Genomic DNA, 24,379 nt, shown 5'->3' on the forward strand with positions numbered 1-24,379 from the left:
TTTATGCATGCGCATGCACATGAGAATATGGGATAAAAGATTGATGATAACCAATGGTAATTTTGGTTTTTACAAGTAGCTACTAAATTCATCAATGAGCTGTGGTGATATTGAGTCCCGTTCTTTTTCCATCAACAAAATTATGGGCCAAAAATGGAGAAAGGCAAATTCCATTATAATTTTGTAAGAACGTAGAAAAATAGACCTATATACTTGGATACAATACAAATAGCCAAAAGATGTTGAACCTAAAAGGTTACATATGGGCATTTGTAATACTGTGAAATACACTCACATGATATGACACAAGGTTGTAAAGGAGTTCATATGAATGGAGAATTATATATAAAGGGTTATGAGTCGCCCACATAATATCTCTATAAATAAATCCCTCAAATATACATGGAAGCAAATTGCTCTGTATAAATTTTAAAGGAAAATGTGTCATGAAATGTAGAAAATCCCTGAAGGATTCAAATTGCTTGAAGAAAGCCCCGGAAGGGTAAAGCATGAAATATGTACTCAATACCAATAGATGGTATAAATTGCCTTAGTAAGTACTTCCATTATGGTATTGTTGCAACATACCAAAATCTCTTGCAAGAGTTGATGATATTAAATTGAGACTCCTGAAGAGTCAAGAAAGATTATAAAGTGTTGAGAGAAATATTGTCTCGAACTGCAGAATCGAACAATATGCCAACACGAATCTTATCCATGATGTTTACGACATTAAAGAATCATATGGATTGAAGATTATGAGTTAAATACTCAAATGATTTAGACACTGAGAATAATCATTTATCTTCGCGAGGGGTAAAGATAAATTGATATTTGGTCCAGAAGTACCACATCTTAGTGAAATATATGCTTTATTGTATTTAACACAATACACTGAATGAAATAAAGCTTATATATTAATATCTCCGAGAAATTACAGACACATGAGTTAAAACAAACAAAAGGGAACCTACATAAAGGTTGCTCATGTGAAGCCTCAGTACTCGGAAGTACCCCAGAAGGGGAAGACACCAGAAGTTGATTATTTGGAGTCTCAATACTTGGTGAAACTCCAGACAGCTAAGACAATGGATGTCTTTGGAATAAAGACTCGAACCCCCGATTGTCATTTTGAGTCCGACCTTCGGATTCCAGTAGCTGGTCGAGCTTTCTTTTCATGCTCGTAGAGTAATTATTTGCAAGCATGTGTAACACTTTATTCTCATGCTTGAGCCCTCTAATCTCTTGTTTAAGACTTGCCACCTCAGCCATTAATGATTCAACTTGGTGAGTTCGAGCAAGTAAGCGCTGACCCATATTGGATACAGAGCCCGCACATTGAACACTGAGAGCCAATGAGTCTTGAACGGCCGCCTCATCAGACCAGTTTGAAAGGATTCTGTTGTCCTTTGGAGTGAGAAGATTCTTGGCTACCACTGTAGCAGTTATGTTATCCTTCATCACAGAGTCCCCAACCGTAAGAGGACCATTAGAAGATGAGAAGGACGGGCGCCATATGTTATCCTGACGCTGCTCGTCTGTATCAATCCTGAGACTCAAATTTAAGCAAATGTTAGATGGGCAAGCCATTTTCAGAAATGATGAAGGAAGTCAGATAAAATCTCAGAAGTGCAAGAAAGGGAAATTTTTGCAGGCAACAATTTTCTGAGTGTTTCTGAACAAAATTGATATCTCTATAAAAGGAGGGGCAACATGACCACTTATTCAAAAATCGAAGAGACACCGATTTTCGAATCTCAAAAGCTGGATTTCCCTGCATGACGTCTGTCAACATTTTCTCAGACGCAATCTCAGCTCTTGGATATCACGTGCAACTTTGTCAAATATCTCTGATAAAGTTGAAAACGCGTGAATCTTACTGTTCTAATTACACCACAGTTGCTGATAAGAGTAAAGGCACAGCACTACTACCTGCTATTGGGAAATCCATATATATGTCAACCTCTGTCCTCCATGGCAAGGCAGAACTGAAAAATATCTAACTCTTCCTCATCTCCGAGAATGCATCTTTCACAAAGTATCTCGAAATACTCAGTTTTCTTCCTCTCCGAGAATACATCTACAAACAAGTCATACCAGAGTAAGAGTATCTCATATCATCAGGGACGATAGCAAGAGTATCTCATATCATGCAATCTCCCTGTCCTTTCCTTTGTCCTTGTTCTTACCTGCCAAGACAAGGATAAAGAAAGCAATATGTCAGAACCTCCACTCAAACTTTCGCTGCCACCAAGAAGTGATGGTCCACTCAAATACAAGGTTTGCATCCCACTCCTGTATCAGAGGACAAATACTACACGAGAAGATGACAAACCTGCATAAGGAAAATACCACTTCTGCAAAAGGAGCAAGTAAGGCAAGTGAAAATGATACATTGAAGCCTGTGGAGACAACCACAACAAACACATGTCAGTTCATCCCCGACAAAGTCTAAGATCACTTGTCACATGAAGCTCCTCATGGTCCAATTTCATTCAAGATCAAGCCTAGACGGCCTTTGAAGAAATCACAAGTCCGATTCAAGATTAAGTGTCCACCACTCTTGAATCAAATTCAGCTCCAGATAAAATAGGTAAATTCAGACCTTTGGAGGAAGTCTAGCAGAAGGCCCTCCAACTCAGTTCAAGAACAAGTCTGTGGAAAGTTAACAACAAGTGAAACACCTCATTCGGCAACTATCACCGCTAAGAGACTAAAGTAGCAGGATCAATGATCAGCCTAAAGAATTTGAAATCAGGGGGAGATACTCATCAAGAGGGAGCATCCAAAAATAGATCAAGATTTTAACGAGGCAACTGATGTGATGTGTGAGCATTCAAGGGGGAGTGTTGAAAATACTAGTGGGTAATGAATGCCCACAGTATTGAATACCTGCCACAACATTGAAAACATTGCCAAAGGGTTGAAAACCTTGGCAGAATATTGATATGTGGAGATTATATTGTCAAAGATGTGTGCTTGGAGTTGCTCTATAAATAGAGCACTCCGTATGATTTGAAGAGAGAGCACAGAGAAAAAGAGACGAGGGAAGAGAAAGAGAGGAAGAGGAGAGGAGAGAATAAATAGAGTTATCTTTGTACTCTTATTATTCCAATTATAATGAAAGCACCACTACTGCCCGAGGACGTACTCCAGTCACACTGACTGTAGAGGAACCTCGTAAAATTTGTGTCTTGTTTTATTTATTCCACTGTACACACATCGTCTATTTTACAACAATATATGACTTTCTTGCTGATTTTTAGGGGTTGGTTTGAGTGCCTCATTTCCTCCTATGAAGATACATCTAAAAATAATAGAGACACCAAATAAGAAATTCGGTTACATATCAAATTAAAAAAAACGAATGTAATTATTGATTAGAATTCAAAAAAATATATATCACCAAGAAACAAAACTCAAGAAATCAAATTTTAATGAATACATAATACCAAATAAGTAATATAATGTACCTAAACCATGGTACTTATATCACAGTATCTATATCATGATAACTATATCATAGTATACCTAATACATGGTACCTCCAAATTAAAAGGACCTAATCAGAATTTTAATGTACCTAAACCATGGCACCTATGTTGGATTAGTGTACCTCACTTCTACAGTGTGCCAAAATATAGATTAGTGTACCATGTGCAGTACAAATATGCAAATCATATACAAATATCGAACTAATATATCATGTATTCAACATACTAAAAACTTAATTACAACACCCACCACATAACTAAATCCTAAAAAACACCCACACGATTTTAGTGGAAATGCTAGACAAAGAAGCAAATATGCACGACACCATAGAAAGGGGCAATGAGAGATTCATACAACTAAACCTTCACGTTTAAAATGGAAAATGCAACACTCATAACTAGGCATTTTAAAATGGTGATTTCCCAACATCACATAAGGGCAATGTAGGAAAAATAGAATCAAGAAAACCATCCAAACAAATAAAAGCTGATGTGGATAATGTATGTTGACATGGATGTAGAGTCAAAGGACTATAAACAATATATAATCTTGCATAAGACATTTTTCTAACTATAAACTTAGCCAAGGATTAGAATCACATTTTCTAATAATAATATTGGTCGTCTCGTGCTTCTGCTGCAAACTGCAAACGAATACAAAAAGCAAAGAACATCTGCATCCCGAAAGTCACGAATAGCGTTATCATTTCGGTAATATTTTTTATTTTAAGTTAGCAGTATTTTTTGTCCTTCTCATTTATATGTTTAGTTATAACTAGGGATGAGCAACGGTTAACGTGGGTGGGTAACCGCGGTTATTTACCCATAACCGTTTATGTTCATATCCGTATAAACGTTTACCTGTTGGGTAATTACATAAACAGTTATACTCATACTCATACCCATAATAGTTTATAAATGGTTAACCATACCCATAACCGTGTACCCATTTAACCGTTTATCCTTTTTTTACCCATTTACCCCTTTTTTATCTATCTACATGTTTTTTTTTTTTTTTTAATAACCTGAAAATTACAAAAGAAAAATTTGTGATAATTTTTGTTTTCTGACAATTAAACACCATTATAGGTAAATTTTAGCATGGGTTTTCCTATTTTAATCATTTAAGTCCTCATACAATTCCAATAATTGAAATAATAGTTTATGAACAATATTTTTCTGCTACACCCAAGCAAGTCTTTAATTATAATCCATATGATTACAAAGTAAAGCTTCTAAAAACAAAAAGTAGTCATTATCTTGAATACTAGATGATTCAAAGCTCCAAAATATTTCAAAACTAAACACTTTCGAACACTAAGGCTTTAGCACGTTCAATCACAAAGTCTCATCGACTCTTTGTCACCAAAAGAGGCCACAAAAGAAATGTATAAATTGAATTGGTATTCCATTTAGGAACACTTACACCAATTAGCATGAATCCAACAGAAGTAAGTGATCACATAGCATGGTTTTTCACACACCCATTTGTTAAATTTTACATATATTAAATTAAATGAGTAAATAGATACCCGTTATAACTGCGAGTAATACTCATAATCGATGGATACCTGTTATAACCGCGGATAAATTTCATGGATAAACGGTTATACCTATAACCCTTTGTTTGTCTAAACGGTTACTCATAACCGTAATCGTGAACTTTAAATGAGTGGGTACCGTAGTTACCCCAACCCATGGGTATTTTATCCATCCCTAGCAATAATATATATGAACTAAATATGCAGTCATTAAAGACATTTTTTATATTCCTATTGCCTGGCACTAGTCCATGAAAATGGGGGACATCGATGACATTTGCTTCGGATTGAATTTAGATATAAAATAATATGAGAAGTATCACGTATGAAGTATGATTCCCTAAAGAAACCAATTCAAGTAAGCATGTGACCTAAAAGAAAAAAAAAATATCATCGAATATAGAGAAAAAAAAAAAAAATCAAAAACACATATCCTTCTCGTACAACTCAGTTTGAACATTTCTTCTAGCCTTTGCTCGAGTTTCCTTCGCTATCTTAAAAACCACACTGTTGAATTCCAAAATTTTTACATATTTAGATGCTGGGCTCAAAAACAAAGAAAACTATCAAGAGAAATTTCTGATAACAGATTTGCAAACCTAATTCAATTAAATTGGTTAGTAAACTTTATTATTGTAGCAAGATGTAATTTAAGAAGAATAATTACAATGGAAAGCTTCTTTGTGGGCCTTATTGGAGATGTATAAGAATAATATCTTGACTTGAACTATAAACCTAAATGAATTAAATTTGTTAATAAACTTTATTTTTGGTTTGCAGTTTATTGAAGTTTATCTAGCTATAAATGATCGACTCACAAGGGTGAATACTTATAAAGTAATTGGCTCATGTTCTACTCATGCCTATAGCATCATGAGCACGAGTTACCATGCTCTTATCAATGCATCATTGGGTGAAAAATGCATAGGGATGATCTAACTATCTACCGCATTTTAAATAACTGTGAAATTGAAACACCCACAGATTTGGTCTTGCATGCATATCTGACAAGATTTCAGCAGTTACAAATCCGTTGTCACAGTGCAATATGTGTTCTAGTTCATGAACATCTGCATCCGACAAGTCAAGAAATCCGTTATTTAGTTAGGTAATTCTTACATCAGTAGTTTTTACTTTTTCATTTTCATATACATGTTTAGTTTTAATAAATGGGAATTAAGTATGCAATCTTTACATAGATGTTTTATATTCTCATTGCCCGAGACTAGTCGATGGAAATGTGAGACATTGATAACATTTATTTGAGGATTGAATTTAGAAATCAAGCAATTGCCAATATAATTTAAATGTATGTGAGGACGAATCATGATGCAAATTGGAGTTGGGGGGGGGGGGGGGGGGGGGGGATGTGATTTGACATTTATCTTTTTAATAGATGGGGGAGTTTTGAGGTCCTTCAGAGCCTTTAGATGCACCAAAAGCTAGAGAATGCTTGATGTAATTATTTATGCTAACATTTGCTTACACACTTTGTGTGTACGAACATATTTTTTTAGAAAATGAGAAGGAGAAAGGGAGAGAGAGAGAGAGAGAGAACGTGGGACTTCAATAAAAACCAGTAAAATTTGGACATGTAAAATTACATTATTGCCTATAATTTTTTTTTTTGTGTGATAGAAGACTAAGTAATCTTTTCATCCATTTTTAGTTGACATAGAAGATTTCATTAATTAATAGAGATTCCAATTAATAAAAAAAAATAGTGCATGCTATCTATATTCCAATTGATGAATGACACAATGAATAATTTAATGAGTAAAGTTAGTGAAAGGCCATTCATTAATTGAAGTATCCATTGGGCCATTTATCAACTGAGACATAGATAATTACATAAAACATTCTCTAGCTTTCGGTGCATACAAGGATTGTGAAATGCATCACAACTACCCATTTTTTTAAAAAGAAAATGTCAAACGACACATGTACATAATTCCCCTAGCCCAACCCTAATATTGCACGATTATTCACCCTCCCATACATATTTATATATACTAAAAGCCGGTGGATGACTACTGTTCATTAACAGTGCTCCACCGGTTTTGCCCCTCTCTTGCTGTGTAATTTTTAGGTTTGTTTTGGATTGTGCAGTGAGTTGACGATTTTGCCCCTTTCTTATTTTTGATGCCGCGTGTTGCTCTTCTTGGAAAGGGGCTCTGCCCGTTGTTTTTCTCTTTTGCACAGCTTTGCCCACGCGTCCTCCATTGTCTTCCACGCGTCGATCATCCTTTTCGATTCCATCTCTCCAATTTTCTTTCACCTTTCCATTTGCTTCTCTCAGCCCTCATTTTCTCAGTTTGCCCTTGATCATGTATGGTGCCCGTGCGTGAAGATGCTTCCTCTTTTTCTTTTCCTCTTCTTTTTTCCTCTTTTTATTTTCCTCTTCTTTTTTGTCTCTGCCGTTCCGTTTCTCTTAGTTTTCCGTCTGTCTTTTGATTTCGATTCCGATCGGATCTTCTCGAAGGTGTTTGGCGTTTTCCCCCCTGTTTTGAGCGAACGAATCGCTCCCGTTGAGGTATGTTGATTTAGGTGTTGGTTTATTTTATGTTTGGTTAGGAAGAAATTTTTATGAAGGTGGTTTGGCTGTGCTTGCCGTTGTTTTCCACAAACGAATGGCACGGTTTTAGGTGCGTTGATACTCTCATCAGAAATTCTAATCTGTTGCGATACGCAATGTTTCAAGCTGTGTTAAGCATAGCTATAGCTTATATCTCACTTCTTTTTTTCTTTTCTTCATGTCTTTAAAGATTGTGAAAACCTGAGATCCTCTGTTTCTTTTTGTATTTTAGGAAGCTGAGGGTGTGTTGTCAAATGTTAGGCAAGCACCACACAGATCCATGCAAGATGCATGTCTACCGATAATGGAGGCATTAATTTCTGATGAGCTGTTTAGGTACTCAGATATGCATGTGAAGCTATATGTTGCTTCCTGCATTACTGAGCTTACGAGAATAACAGCATCGGTTCCTCCATACAACGATGAATGGATGAAGGTACAACAGCTCCAGTAAACTGTCTAGGATCTGAAGTAATCGTTAATCATTTTGAAGTCCTACATCCTGCATCCTCCAATGCTTATATTTTAATTTTATGGGCTCTTATAGGACTTTATTTCTCATTTGTTGGTTGAACAAGAAATCTTTCAGCTGACTGTAGCGGCTTTTGAGAAACCTTCATGTGCTTCCAGTCCCTTTTTTATAGAAAGGCAGTTTCCATTCTTCATATTGTTGCAAAGGTTAGGTCAAGCTTGCTGATGCTGGACCTTGGTTGCAGTACATTAATTCTTGAGATGTTCCAACATTTCCTTAAAATAACCCAGTAAGAGCTTTATTCATGCTGTTTATTATTTTTTTTAGGGTATTATTGCGCGATCTTGCAAGCCTTTTCTGGGTGAGGTACATAATTTATAAACATTTGATCTTCTGTGTTAAGGATGAGTTATTTGTTTTATTGCATATGACAAGGCATTTGACAATGTTTTTTCTGTGAGTTACAGCTCTGTAAAAATTTTGCTCCATTTTCTTCTTAATGTTTATCTTAGTCTTTGGTTATTTATATGTTAAAAGTATAATCTATAGTTATATTTTCGTTCCCGCAACAACGTGCGGGTAAAATTTACTAGTAAGTTCTATTGAAAGTTGTTTGATTTCTAAATTCAATCTAAAATAAATATTATCGTTGTTCCACATTTCCATCGACTAGCCCCAAGTAGTGGGAATATAAAACATCTCTGTGATTACTACATATTTAATTCACATATATTAAAACTAAACATATATATGAAAAGGAAAAGAATAAAGATTACTAATTTAAGGTCAATATATTACCTGAATGGATAACGCATTTCTTGACTTGTGGGATGCAAATGTTCAAGAACTAGAGCATACAATACAATGTGATGGTGAATTTATAAGTGTTGAAAATTTAAACTTTATGCCCAAAACTTAAACTTTCGTCATTCCTCTGTTAGTCTGCATGTGAAAGATCTCAAAATTGGATTTTATGCACTAGCAAGGATCTCACTACTTGCATTAGCAGGCCCAGTCGAAGGTTTATTTGTGGGTCTTCTTGTCTTTGGACTTAGGTCTAGATGATGTTGGAGACAATCTCAAAACTGGAAAGCAAGCAAACACAATTTTTGTAGCGTTTAAGATACAGGTTCATGTGTTCGGTACAAACGAAATTGTATCTAACTGCATGTTGTTTTTGAAAAACTGCTACCAAAGCAACATTTCGAAACAAAACCAAATTAACACGTATAATCAAAGAATTGAAAATTTTAGGGATCCAATTACAAGTTCTCAAACATTTAGGCCAAATTCGTGCCAAACCCACATGTTCTTGGCACAATTTAACAACATTAAAAGAAATAATAAATTAGGTACAACAACCGAATCAAACCAATTAAATTCAAGGTCAATTTGAATTGGTATAGAACAAATCACGCATTTAATGGTTCAAATTGTAAACAAAATCGAACACCCAATTTAATTAAATTTCGATTTCTCGAACCAAACAATTGCAAACCCAAATAAGAGAATACCCCAAGAAATTTAATCACAACAACAATTGAAAACAAAAACAAGAATTAGAATTCGTGAAAGAGGAATTCAATCACAACAATAAACAATGACAATTGAAGAACCAACCAAATAGAGTAGTGGGAATCGCTTTTGAGAGCGTACCTCTATGTGTTAGGTGATCGTCGTTAATCTGAAGAGGCTATGGAAATTGGGTTTTTGGGTTAGAATGTAAGAACCTGAAGCAATTTTGTTCAACGATGAAGGCGAATTAGAGGCACAGAGGAGGATATAGGACGCAGTGATTTGGGTGAATAACCTAACGTTCAGGGTAACAGAGAAATTACAGAAGTTTAAGTTTTGGACATAAATTATAACCAACTTTAACACAAGAATTTAAATCCCAATTTGTTTACCAGATGCTATCATCCAAATACCTTAGGACATTATTTATTTGGCCCCTCTGCAACAAAGCCAAAGTTTTTTACTGTAATTGTTCTTCCCAAATTACATCTACTTCTTGCAATAATATAAATTCGAACTCCAGCTAAGAACAACTCCACCCTTTCCCAATCCCTGTGCAATTGGGTGATTCAATCCCATAACCCTAACAAAATAGCTTCAGCCCAACCAAACTAGTGGGACTATTCGATGGGCCCAACCCCTCGTACTTAGCAATCGGACCATTCTCACCCGCACGTCCGCTTGAGGCAATACGACACGAGGCTGACATTGTAAAAACTCAAAATTTATACACTATCAAGAAGGATTGAGAGTGATTTTGAACTTGGTGTGTGAGTTTAAGTTGGATGTAGAGTTTATATGGAGTAAAAGAAAGGATGCAGTTGTACATAATGCCACATGGCATCCTGTGATTGGTTGAAAATTTTATCGAAAATCTATCCATAAGGATTTTGAACAGACAGTGGCACATGGCGAAACAGAATTGGTTAAAAATCTTATCAGAAATCTATCCACAAAATTCTTATAGGATCATGATACGTGACGCTACAAGATTGGTTAAAAATCTACTTGGAAATATATCCACAAAATTGTATTTTTGGACAATGACACGTGGCGTGATGAGATTGGTTAAAAATTCTATCTAAAATTAAACATAAAATGATCTTTTACTATTTTATGAAAAATAATATTTTAATAGCAATTGACTGGGCAATTCATTTTGAAGTGGATATGTACTCGAGCAGTTACTGTTTATTAAGGCAGTAACTTCCTTAACTCAATAGCCTGAGCAATAATTGCCTTAGCGGGTGAAGTTGCTCTAAAGGAGTTAGTCCATGAAACTGTTGGGTCAAATTTTAAAAAATAATGATTAAAATCAGTAACATAAAGATTGTGACTATTTAAAAGAAAAGGTAATACTAGAGAGATTAAATGTATAAACTAATTATGCAATAATTATTACCCTATTTAAAAAGTTAAACATAGTTGCTACGTGTGAAATGATGAATTTTATTCACCCATTAATGGGATTCAAGTCCTAATAAGTAGCTTGTAGCTCTTGTGTCAACCGCAAGAATAACCGTTCCTCGTAAAAATATAACAATATTGGTAGTCTCGTGCTTCTGCTGCAAACGAATACAAAAAGCAAAGAATCAGATCAGTTTCTCTACAAAAACCCAAATAATGAACAATTTCTCTTCATATTTACAAAGGGTAATGCTAGAGAAACTAAATTTATAAACTAAATTTGCAAACTAAATGATGTGTCACCAATAAGAATTAAGCATGTTAATCAACGCTTATGTAATAATACAATCATCAACTTCCATGTCATTTAATTTACAAAATTTAATCTCCCTAGCATTACCCATTTACAAAACCTGGTTTCTCCAAACATGTTTTGCACAAAGTAATTGACTCTTAAGACTTAAAACTCATTCAATCTTCAAGTGCGCAAACTACATTTCAAATGAGATAATATAATTAGGAGAAAATGAAACAATAGTCCCAGAACTTTGGCGAAATTGGAGCGGTGAGTATTGGTCCCGATTTAATACGGATTCCATATTTGGGTCTCTATCTTGCTTACTACTTATGTCTCATATATTTGTAGGGCTAGAAATTTTTCTTGAAAATCCTATACCATACCAAATTTTTTTTGATCCCATACCGAAAAATTCTCAAACTGATAATATTGAAATTTTTGGGATCTATACCAAAACAATCTTGAACCTTTCGGTACGGAAATTAGGATTACATATTCAATGGTGCGGGAACCCCAAACCAAATCGAAAAAATATATGTTTGTTTTGGTTGCATGCATGTTGAATGTTGAATTTAAGTAGTTTGATAGTAGACTCTATTGAAATAGAAGTATGAGATTAAGTAGTTTGGAACTTTAGAACATCAATTTGATTTGGTATGAACGAATTGCTACTTCAATTTGTATAAAATTTGAAGTATGAGGTAAAAAACCCAATTTTCAATTGATATAAAATTGGGAACAAAATTTTAGGTCAAAACCCCAAATTTTAGCCCACATCTCAAATTTCAGGATCCCATTTTCGGTTTGGGATTCCATACCGAACCATCCCTATATATTTGTTTACTAACTTGACCGTAGGAAAGCCTTTAGCCGACACCCCCAGTCTTTGGTTGCTTATGGTTGTTTGTTCTTTTACAGGTTACTCAAGTTTATGCATTTCCACTCTTCATGGCAATGCGCGAATTTGGTTCCAACATTAATTTATTAATTATTTAATATTCGCTAAATTAATAGATTTTTGTTTAGTTTATAGAGATTTAACTATCCACACATTTTTTTTTTCATGGGGTGAATTGTGGTTTGACCATCTGAACTATCACCCCATTAAATTTGACCCCTAAACTATTTTTTTTGGTAAATTAACCCCCCGAACTATTTAAAATCAGAGAATCAATTCCATCAAATTCAAGGGTAAATTAGTCATTTCATCATCAATTGTTACTTGCCAGCTATGATCACCAATAAAATTTTGACACATGGACACATAATAATTAAAAAAACAAATAGTATAATGGGAAAACATAAAAAAACGAAACGTTTGCATAACAGACCATCCCACATTATTTTGTTTTCAAATATCATAAGTTCATTGGTGGTTATAGTTAACAAATAAGAATTGATGAATGAAAGACTAATTTTCCTTTAAATTTGATGAAATAGTGATGAAATCTACCAACAAGGGGTCAACTGGCTGATTTCAAATAGTTAAGGGAGTTATTTTACCAAAAAAATAATAGTTTATAGGGTTAGTTTTAGGGTACTAGTTCAAGGGGTCAAATGACGGTTCATCATTTTTCATGAGTGAAGAGTTAAGATTTAACTAATTAAAATTTAGTTGAATTTCAATCACTTACATGTGACAACCTAATCTTAATTTGTCTCAACTTTGAACCTTGTAACGATTAAACCTTTCCAATCATCTTCCTTGCTCACGTGGTTTACATTTTCTTTGAAAATTCTATTATGTTCTAGTGCATTACAACAATAGGTGATAAGAAGTAAGCTTTTACCTAAATTTTTTTATAAATTTCATAGGGAGCTTCCATGATAACTTTTTAGTCATTTAATTTAAAATTTGACGTGAAAGTTTGGAGATGCTCTAACTCCTAAAATGCAACTATTCCTTTAATCTGTTAATATTATTCTTCACTCGTAAGTAAGTACGAAATTTTAAACTTAACTCTCATATATGATAGATCTATTGTCCTACGTACCCGAAATAATTGGGTTCAGACTAAAAAGAAAAATTGGATTAAGGATTGTGGGCTTAAATACAATTTGGGTCGTTCAAATGCTCACACCAACTACCGAAACAAGCCCATCCCGAAAGGCGCTCTGATCCTCACCCCTCACTACCGACACGTGCGATGCGACCGCCTTTCTCTCTCCCTAGCAAAAATACAAAAAAATTTAAAACTTTTAAGTTTAACGATAATGGTAAAACAAACAGTAAATAAAATTAATGAATAGTCTTATGATTAATTTTTTAATATAAAAATATCTTTTTTTTTTTGTTAAAAAAAAAAAAAAAAAAAATACTGTGCACAGGCTTTTGGCCAAACTTCCAAATATAAAATCACATCTCAACACCCACACTGAGGTTATTACATCTCTCACTCTCTCTATCGCTCTGAGAGAAGAGACCAGAGCCAAAGCCCGCAAAACCCTAGAAACCGCGAACCGCCATTGAAGCTCCTCAAAAGCTTCTTCGAGCGGAAACACAAGCAGTAAAGCTCTCTGTCACAAGCCTTGGGCAGGGTTTGGCATTCGATTCGGTTTCTGGTTCCGCAGTATGTGGAACAACGGCCAGATTGCGCCGCCTGGCACCGGCGGTTCGTCGATTCCCCCACCGCCAGCGGCTCAGCCATCTTACACGGTGTTGCCTTCTCCAGCTGATGCCGATGCTAAGCTTGAAGAGAAGGCCCGGAAATGGCAGCAGCTTAATTCCAAGCGGTATAGCGATAAGCGCAAGTTCGGCTTCGTCGAGTCGCAGAAGGAGGACATGCCTCCTGAACATGTCAGGAAGATCATTAGGTTAGTTTGCTTCTGCTCCACTATTATGTATATATCTTTGTGTGGTTTTTCGTTTTAATTTCGGCGGCGAAGATCTGTAGGTTCGGTTTCGGATAATGGATTTGTTTTGGGGTTTTTTGTGTTTATTTTTTCAATGAACTGATTTGAAAATTTATATGAAGAAGGGTGAAGAATAGATTTGCTTAAGACCTAGTGTATCGTAGTCGAAAGTATGGAACCAGGTTAAGTATGAGGTTGTTGAAGAGGTTAGGTTGCTTTAGGCGTTTGATATTTATGGTTATTGTTGAATTCTGATTGTTTTGTATGAGAAAATCTTCGGAGCGTTTGTCAATTTATTTCGAACACTAGAAGAAGCAGTATAAAATTGGATTTGTTTTGGTGGAATATGCGAGATAGAGAAGCTTCAGTTTCTCATTGGAGATATCTTTTAATTTCTGTTATACATATTCGGTTTGACAAATGTTGCTGCATTAGAATGTTTTTTTAATTCACCAGTATGATTTCTTTTTTGTTATCACTACTTAGAATCGACATGATATGTGTTTTTTCACGCTTCTCACTGATGTCCTTTGCCCCCTTTCATGGTTTCACATAATGAATGTGCTTGTACTTTACTGCATTAGGTAGATCTTGACCTGAATAGTATTTAATTTGGTGTCTTTTGACAGGGACCATGGAGATATGTCCTCAAAGAAATTTCGTCATGATAAACGAGTGTATCTCGGAGCACTTAAGTTTGTCCCCCATGCCGTTTACAAGCTCCTTGAGAACATGCCAATGCCATGGGAGCAGGTACTTGTTCTATGTCTCTCATATCCTTGCAAACTTTTCATTTTTGATGTCTAGATTTATCCGTTGTGTGATTTTTACCGATGTGGCACTGATTTTATCAATTACTTCTGTAACAGGTCCGGGATGTGAAGGTTTTGTACCATATAACTGGGGCAATTACATTTATAAATGAAATACCTTGGGTTGTTGAACCCATCTATTTGGCTCAGGTGCTTATCTCTCTTATATCATTTATATGCTGCTTAAGTTTGTATATTGTGCTATCAAATTCTTTAAGTTTTTAGTCTTTTCTTCCTCCTTTGGATGATTTTTAGTGGATTTGGTGTATTTTATTTTTACAGTGGGGTTCAATGTGGATTATGATGAGAAGGGAGAAGAGGGATCGTCGGCATTTCAAAAGAATGCGGTTTCCACCATTTGATGATGAGGAACCTCCGTTAGACTATGCTGATAATCTGTTAGACGTTGATCCCCTAGAGCCAATTCAATTGGAGTTGGATGAAGAAGAAGATTCTGCTGTGTATACATGGTTTTATGACCATAAACCTCTTGTTAAGACAAAGCTCATAAATGGCCCAAGTTATAGGAAGTGGCATCTGTCGCTTCCGATCATGGCAACTCTTCATCGACTAGCTGGACAACTGCTTTCTGATCTTATTGACCGCAATTATTTCTACCTTTTTGACATGGAGTCTTTTTTTACAGCCAAAGCACTCAATATGTGCATTCCAGGTATCCGTATTTTTCTCTCTATTGGCTTGCCACTTGTTGAAAGAAAAATTACTCTTATTTCATTGTTTTTGTTTTTCTTTGTTTGTTAGTGGTGTCTTTCTGGTGTCAGCCTTTTATGCATTAGACTGTTGTCAGTTCCAAGGGGTCTGCTTGCGGAATTGTGTTATTTCCAGTTTCTGATTGACATTATATCTTCACACATTGCATGATTTAAGATGTTGAATATGCAGTCTAGGGAAATTATGGTATCAATTTATTACTCCATTTGAGTATTGTGTTGGGCACATACATTGTTGTGTCTTGATCATTATTCTATGCTTTAATTCTTCACTTCAAACATTTGGGTGCAGTCATGGTTCCTTCTAATTTTTCACTTGCTATGTTGGATACTGGGGCCAGGCCAGGGTTATGTTTACGGTTTTAAATAGTGCTCAGCTGGTCACTGTTTTCCTCAGTCAAAATATTACTTCCAAAGCCTATAGTAACTAAAAAGGCCCATTAAGCTGCTAAGTTGTATCTATGTGTGTTGTTCAGTTTGTGTATTTAGCTTTGAACTTATATGCGCCTCTTTTGTTTTGCTATACCATTTGCAGGTGGACCTAAATTTGAACCATTGTATCGGGATATGGAGAAAGGGGATGAGGACTGGAATGAGTTTAATGACATCAACAAACTCATTATTCGGTCACCTCTCAGAACGGAGTACAGGATTGCATTCCCTCATCTCTACAACAATAGACCCAGGAAGGTCAAGCTTTGTGTGTATCACACACCCATGGTGATGTACATAAAAACCGAGGATCCTGATCTACCTGCGTTTTATTATGATCCATTGATACACCCAATACCCAGCACTAATAAGGATAGGCGTGAGAAGAAAACTTCTGATGAGGAGGAAGATGATATCTTTACATTGCCGGATGTGGTGGAACCATTTCTCAAAGATACTCAGCTTTATACTGACACCACAGCTGCCGGAATCTCTCTTTTGTTTGCCCCACGCCCTTTTAACATGAGATCTGGTCGGACCCGTCGAGCAGAAGATATACCCCTTGTGTCTGAGTGGTACAAGGAACATTGTCCTCCTTCATATCCAGTTAAAGTTCGGGTCAGCTATCAGAAATTGCTGAAGTGTTTTGTATTGAACGAGCTGCATCATAGACCACCCAAAGCTCAAAAGAAGAAACATTTGTTTCGATCTCTTCAAGCTACGAAGTTCTTCCAAACTACAGAACTTGATTGGGCTGAAGCGGGTCTTCAAGTCTGTAAGCAGGGTTATAACATGCTTAATCTGTTGATCCACAGGAAAAATTTGAATTACCTTCACCTTGATTATAATTTCAATCTGAAGCCTGTGAAGACTTTGACAACAAAAGAGCGTAAGAAATCCCGGTTTGGTAATGCTTTTCATCTGTGCCGTGAAATCTTGCGGTTGACAAAGCTTGTAGTTGATGCCAATATCCAGTTCCGTTTGGGTAATGTTGATGCCTTTCAATTGGCTGATGGCCTACAATACACGTTTTCTCATGTTGGTCAGTTGACTGGAATGTACCGTTATAAGTATAGGTTGATGAGGCAGATTAGAATGTGCAAAGATTTGAAGCACTTGATTTACTACCGGTTCAATACTGGGCCTGTGGGAAAAGGACCGGGATGTGGGTTCTGGGCACCAATGTGGAGGGTGTGGTTGTTCTTCCTTCGTGGCATAGTACCTCTTCTGGAACGGTGGCTGGGAAATTTACTTGCACGACAGTTTGAAGGGCGCCATTCAAAAGGAGTGGCAAAGACTGTTACTAAGCAGCGTGTTGAAAGCCATTTTGACTTGGAGCTTCGAGCTGCTGTGATGCATGATGTTCTTGATGCCATGCCAGAGGGTATCAAGCAAAATAAAGCCAGAACTATCTTGCAACATCTCAGTGAGGCATGGCGCTGCTGGAAAGCTAACATCCCTTGGAAGGTTCCTGGTTTGCCTGTTCCTATTGAAAATATGATTCTTCGTTATGTGAAGTCGAAGGCAGACTGGTGGACAAATGTTGCTCACTACAATCGTGAACGTATAAGAAGAGGTGCTACTGTAGATAAGACAGTTTGTCGGAAGAATCTAGGAAGATTAACTCGTCTCTGGCTAAAGGCAGAGCAGGAGCGTCAGCACAATTATTTGAAAGATGGTCCATATGTTACACCAGAAGAGGCAGTTGCAATTTACACCACAACCGTGCACTGGTTGGAATCAAGAAAGTTTACACCCATTCCGTTCCCTCCATTGTCATACAAACATGACACCAAGCTTCTGATCCTTGCTCTGGAGAGGTTAAAGGAGTCTTATAGTGTGGCTGTAAGATTGAACCAGCTTCAAAGAGAAGAGTTGGGTCTCATTGAACAAGCCTATGACAATCCTCATGAGGCATTGTCACGAATTAAGCGCCACTTGCTCACTCAGCGTGCATTCAAAGAAGTTGGTATAGAGTTCATGGATTTGTATAGCTATCTGATTCCAGTTTATGAGATAGAACCTCTTGAGAAGATTACAGATGCATATCTTGATCAATATTTATGGTATGAGGGTGACAAACGTCATCTCTTTCCAAACTGGATCAAGCCTGCAGATTCAGAGCCACCTCCACTCTTGGTTTATAAATGGTGTCAGGGAATAAACAATTTACAGAGCATATGGGACACGAGTGAGGGGCAGTGTGTGGTGATGCTTCAAACGAAGTTTGAGAAGTTTTTTGAAAAGATTGACTTGACAATGCTAAATAGGCTCCTGCGTCTTGTTCTTGACCATAATATTGCTGATTATGTCACTGCAAAGAACAATGTGGTATTGTCTTACAAAGATATGAGTCATACAAATTCGTATGGTCTAATACGTGGTCTTCAGTTTGCATCTTTTGTAGTGCAATATTATGGGCTTGTGTTGGATCTGTTACTTCTTGGGTTGACTCGGGCCAGTGAAATTGCCGGTCCACCCCAGATGCCAAATGAATTCATCACCTATTGGGACACAAAGGTTGAGACACGGCATCCTATCAGGCTGTATTCTAGATACATTGACAGGGTGCATATCTTGTTCCGCTTCACCCACGAGGAGGCTCGTGATCTTATTCAGCGATATCTTACCGAGCATCCGGACCCCAATAATGAAAATATGGTTGGATACAATAATAAGAAATGCTGGCCAAGAGATGCTAGAATGAGGCTCATGAAACATGATGTCAATCTTGGGAGGAGTGTTTTCTGGGATATGAAGAACCGTCTCCCTCGAAGCATCACAACTTTGGAGTGGGAGAACAGCTTTGTTTCTGTTTATAGCAAGGATAATCCAAATTTGCTTTTCAGCATGTGTGGATTTGAAGTTCGGATACTTCCCAAGATAAGAATGAGTCAAGAAGCATTCAGCAACACTAGGGATGGGGTTTGGAATTTGCAGAATGAGCAAACAAAGGAGAGGACTGCAGTTGCTTTCTTACGTGTTGATGATGAACACATGAAGGTGTTTGAGAATCGTGTGAGGCAGATTCTTATGTCTTCAGGGTCTACAACATTTACAAAAATTGTCAACAAGTGGAATACAGCACTTATTGGTCTAATGACTTACTTCCGTGAAGCAACTGTTCATACACAAGAACTGTTGGATTTGCTTGTCAAATGTGAAAATAAGATTCAGACCCGTATTAAGATTGGGTTGAATTCAAAGATGCCTAGCAGGTTTCCACCTGTCATCTTTTACACGCCAAAGGAAATTGGAGGGCTTGGCATGTTATCTATGGGGCACATATTGATTCCACAAAGTGACCTCCGCTTCAGTCAGCAGACTGATGTTGGTGTGAGTCATTTTAGGAGTGGAATGAGTCATGAAGGGGACCAGCTGATTCCAAATCTTTACCGTTACATACAACCATGGGAGAGTGAATTTATAGATTCACAACGTGTTTGGGCAGAATATGCACTGAAAAGGCAGGAAGCTCAGGCACAAAATAGGCGTCTGACTCTTGAAGATTTGGAAGTGAGCATTCTGTTATTGCCTAGTGTTTGTTCCCCTGTTATATCCTTCTTTTTTTGTGAAAATTAAATTTCTTTTCCTTTGCTTTTATCTGGGGCTGTACATTATTTCTAAACACTTATTCATTTGGTTGACAGGATTCATGGGATAGGGGAATACCACGCATAAATACTTTGTTCCAAAAGGACCGGCATACTTTAGCATATGACAAAGGTTGGAGAGTTCGGACAGATTTTAAGCAGTACCAAGTGTTGAAACAAAATCCTTTCTGGTGGACACACCAGAGGCATGATGGGAAATTGTGGAACTTAAACAACTACCGAACTGATGTGATTCAAGCCCTTGGAGGTGTTGAAGGAATCCTTGAGCATACGTTATTCAAAGGAACATAGTAAGTTTGCTACTCTATGTTGCTCAGTTAGCTATCAATTTTTAATATTTTATAAAGTTATTCCAGACCATAAGCCTATAGAACATTATACTACCCTTTATTGCGTAGATACAGATTGCATAGGTGATAGGTGAATGAAAGATATTGACCTACGCAATTGCAGCTGAGATACAACTAATCAGAACCCATCATTACATCGAATTAATAAAATTCATATTGTGGCTGATCTATGTGGGCTTTCTATAATCTAGCATTTGTTTTATGTGTTCTCAATTATATCAAGTGTGAAACTTATATATTATAGTGGAAAACATAAATATTGCACATTTCTGAACTCTTTCTAATTTCAGCTTTCCTACCTGGGAGGGGCTCTTCTGGGAGAAAGCATCTGGTTTTGAGGAGTCGATGAAGTATAAAAAGTTGACAAATGCACAGAGATCTGGGCTCAATCAAATCCCCAATCGTAGGTTTACTCTCTGGTGGTCACCTACCATAAATCGGGCCAATGTATATGTTGGTTTCCAAGTGCAGCTAGATTTAACTGGAATATTTATGCACGGGAAGATTCCAACCTTGAAGATATCACTGATTCAGATATTCCGTGCTCACTTGTGGCAGAAGATTCATGAAAGTGTTGTCATGGATCTCTGTCAGGTTTTGGATCAAGAGTTGGATGCTTTGGAAATTGAAACCGTTCAGAAGGAAACGATACATCCCAGGAAGAGTTACAAAATGAACAGCTCTTGTGCTGACATTCTTCTGTTTGCTGCCCATAGATGGCCAATGTCGAAACCTAGTCTTGTTGCTGAGCCAAAGGATGTGTTTGACCAGAAAGCGAGCAATAAGTACTGGATAGATGTACAACTCCGTTGGGGAGATTATGATTCTCACGATATTGAGCGTTACACCCGAGCTAAGTTTATGGACTACACCACTGACAACATGTCCATCTATCCATCTCCCACAGGTTTGTGGTTTTTCTGGTTGCCTTATTGTTTGTGTCTTTCATTTATCTTTTTTTGGGAATGTAATCATGCTTGTTTCATGCAGGGGTGATGATTGGTCTTGATTTGGCATATAATTTGCATTCTGCATTTGGTAACTGGTTTCCTGGTTCAAAACCGCTGCTTCAACAGGCAATGAACAAGATCATGAAAGTATGTCAATTGTCACTATTGAAGTTTTATGATGTACTTTTATTAGATTAAAATTTGTCAGAAGCAGCTAACTAATTATTCTTCATGTTCTTGCAGTCAAATCCAGCCTTGTATGTCCTGAGAGAGCGAATAAGGAAAGGATTGCAGCTATATTCTTCTGAGCCCACAGAGCCATATTTGTCATCCCAAAACTATGGGGAGATCTTCAGCAATCAAATCATTTGGTTTGTTGATGATACCAATGTGTATCGTGTTACAATCCATAAGACATTTGAAGGAAATCTCACTACAAAACCAATCAATGGTGCTATCTTCATATTCAATCCAAGGACGGGGCAGCTATTCCTGAAGGTATGTCTTTGTTTCTGTGATATTTGGAAATTAGCCTTTCTTTCTCTCTCGCTCTCTTTTCTTTAACCTTTCTGTGGAGGTTTTGAACTTCATGTCATAAGTTCATATTTTGCAGGTTATCCACACAAGTGTGTGGGCGGGACAGAAGCGTCTTGGTCAGTTGGCTAAGTGGAAAACTGCAGAAGAAGTTGCTGCACTTGTGCGTTCTTTGCCAGTGGAAGAACAGCCAAAACAAATTATTGTGACTCGTAAGGGAATGTTGGATCCCTTAGAGGTTCATTTGCTCGATTTCCCCAACATAGTCATAAAAGGAAGTGAGCTGCAGCTTCCTTTCCAAGCTTGTTTGAAGATCGAGAAATTTGGTGATCTGATATTGAAGGCTACTGAACCACAGATGGTTCTTTTCAATATTTATGATGACTGGTTGAAGAGTATTTCATCATACACTGCATTCTCTCGGTTAATTTTGATTCTTCGTGCACTTCATGTGAACAATGAGAAGGCAAAGATGTTACTGAAGCCTGATAAAACGGTCATTACCGAGCCGCATCACATCTGGCCTTCTCTTTCTGATGATCAATGGATGAAGGTAATGTCATTGTGTTTGTGCATTCCTTTAAGTAGATGTTGCTCTGCTAGCATCTTTTTGGTATCACACACACACTAGTCAGAGTTGCTATGATAACCTATAGTCATCATCTGTTACCTTTATTGATCTGTCCAGAAATCTGAAAATGATTTTGATTTTTTGTACTCCGAAAGGTTAAGAAGGTCTATTCGAATGGAACTTTTGTAGATTTTGTTAACTTTTCATACTTGCTTGCATCTGTCAATCTAATAATGTTACTGAATACGATGCATGGTACAGGTTGAGGTTGCTCTAAGGGATCTCATATTGTCAGACTACGCAAAAAAGAACAATGTGAATACATCAGCCCTAACACAATCTGAGATCCGTGACATTATACTCGGAGCTGAGATCACCCCACCTTCTCAACAGAGACAGCAAATTGCAGAAATAGAAAAACAGGTGATGTTTTTCTTCTGGTGGTTTGAATTTTGATACACACAACACCCACACTTATATGTAGACTTGTTTTGCCTGACTCAGTTGTATACGTGGGCTGTCTTTTAATTTTGTTACGAGTTAACTTATATTGTTCAATTTGCATTTTTAGGCCAAAGAAGCCAGTCAGCTGACAGCAGTCACAACAAGGACTACAAATGTGCATGGTGATGAACTCATTGTCACCACCACAAGTCCCTATGAGCAAAGTGCATTTGGCTCCAAAACTGATTGGCGTGTGAGAGCAATATCAGCTACAAATCTATATCTTCGTGTCAATCATATATATGTGAATTCAGAAGATATAAAGGTAGGGTTTTATTTTTTAATAAATATGATATTATGTAGTTTTTGTGCTTTGATCTTTTCTTATCCTTATTTGTTCATTGACATGGGAGCATGAATGTTGCTACAGGAAACGGGTTACACCTATATTATGCCTAAGAACATTTTGAAAAAGTTTATCTGCATTGCGGATCTGAGGACGCAAATAGCTGGTTACTTGTATGGCATAAGCCCACCCGACAACCCTCAGGTCAAGGAAATCCGCTGCATTGCAATGCCACCACAATGGGGGACCCACCAACAAGTTCATCTTCCATCAGCTCTTCCTGATCATGATTTCCTCAACGATTTGGAGCCTCTGGGATGGATGCACACGCAGCCAAATGAGCTTCCTCAGCTTTCTCCTCAGGTATTTTACCCAATCAATCTATCAATCCTTCTGATCTTTGATCGATTGTTATGCTTGTTTGTTTGGGGTTTGCCTTCTGTTATGGAGGAATGTGGTGGACAAGAAAATAACTCTTTTTGTTCTTTTTTTTCTTCTGCCGCAGGATCTCACTTCTCATGCCAAGATTTTAGAGAACACCAAGCAATGGGATGGGGAGAAATGCATCATTTTAACCTGCAGTTTCACTCCAGGTTCCTGCTCTTTAACCGCATACAAACTTACTCCATCTGGTTATGAATGGGGACGTGTCAATAAAGACACAGGAAGCAATCCTCATGGATACCTTCCCACTCATTACGAGAAGGTTCAGATGCTTCTCAGTGACCGCTTCCTTGGTTTCTATATGGTGAGATTCGTTAATACCCTTTGTTCGGCCTATTTATGTTCCCACTAATATTGTGGGAGGGTCTCTACTTTTACTGGGCTAATTTGTTCATTTTCCGTTTTGTTTTTAGATTCCGGACACTGGTCCATGGAACTACAACTTCATGGGGGTGAAGCATACACCTAGCATGAAGTACGGCATCAAGCTCGGAACACCCAGGGAGTACTATCACGAGGACCACAGGCCGACCCATTACCTTGAGTTCAGCAACCTGGAGGAGGGTGACACGGTGGAAGGAGATCGCGATGACACCTTCACATAAACTTGTGTCGTAAGATGTAATGCAAAAGTGACAGAGGAGTACTTTCGCATTCAGAAAAACCAATTCTGTTATATTCTAATGGAGCTTTTTGTTGTAAGAATCCATTTGTGGATGAAAATGCTTGTGCACTTGTAAAGCTACATGTGACGTTAGTATGTTCGTGTTTTCAGACGAGGCCTGTAAATATTTGATTTTGTAGCAAAGTACTAGTTTTGTTGCTGAAAGATGAAATTTCCTAGTCATACTCATAAGCTCTCCTCCTTGAAGTGGTAGAAAGTAGAATGCTTGTAGTTCAAGCATTCACAATTTTTTAGCAATGACTCTTGAGGATGCGGCCTGTAAATTACTTGAGTTACAAGTCTCGTAAAATTTGATGCGGCCTATAACTCAA

The 24,379-nt window shown here is 37.1% G+C and overlaps 2 protein-coding genes across 5 annotated transcripts; both read left to right on the top strand.

The window, feature by feature from the left end:
- Positions 1–7,047: 7,047 nt before the first annotated feature.
- On the top strand, positions 7,048–8,606 carry LOC148689629 (uncharacterized). 4 transcript variants are annotated; one of them, XM_088688848.1, is made up of 4 exons: positions 7,223–7,568; positions 7,843–8,046; positions 8,158–8,288; positions 8,410–8,606. In XM_088688848.1, the coding sequence occupies exons 1-4, from the start codon at positions 7,386–7,388 to the stop codon at positions 8,540–8,542; spliced, it is 651 nt and encodes a 216-aa protein (XP_088544974.1). In that variant the 5' UTR covers positions 7,223–7,385; the 3' UTR covers positions 8,543–8,606. The 4 variants fall into 4 exon arrangements, 1 of the variants encoding a protein (XP_088544974.1); XR_015958340.1 differs by having other exon boundaries at positions 7,224–7,568; positions 8,189–8,288; positions 8,410–8,537; XR_015958339.1 differs by having other exon boundaries at positions 7,226–7,568; positions 8,189–8,537.
- A 5,073-nt stretch (positions 8,607–13,679) lies between these two features.
- LOC137707827 (pre-mRNA-processing-splicing factor 8A) lies at positions 13,680–24,230 on the top strand. The gene is made up of 15 exons (XM_068446750.2): positions 13,680–14,116; positions 14,785–14,908; positions 15,025–15,117; positions 15,250–15,640; positions 16,234–19,646; positions 19,781–20,034; positions 20,385–21,001; positions 21,085–21,191; positions 21,288–21,542; positions 21,658–22,131; positions 22,411–22,572; positions 22,721–22,918; positions 23,024–23,302; positions 23,445–23,687; positions 23,797–24,230. The coding sequence occupies exons 1-15, from the start codon at positions 13,875–13,877 to the stop codon at positions 23,986–23,988; spliced, it is 7,044 nt and encodes a 2,347-aa protein (XP_068302851.2). The 5' UTR covers positions 13,680–13,874; the 3' UTR covers positions 23,989–24,230.
- Positions 24,231–24,379: the final 149 nt, after the last annotated feature.

This window comes from Pyrus communis, chromosome 17 (genome assembly GCF_041283825.1).
Source record: "Pyrus communis isolate YQ-2024b chromosome 17, ASM4128382v1, whole genome shotgun sequence".
Lineage (NCBI taxonomy): Eukaryota > Viridiplantae > Streptophyta > Magnoliopsida > Rosales > Rosaceae > Pyrus > Pyrus communis.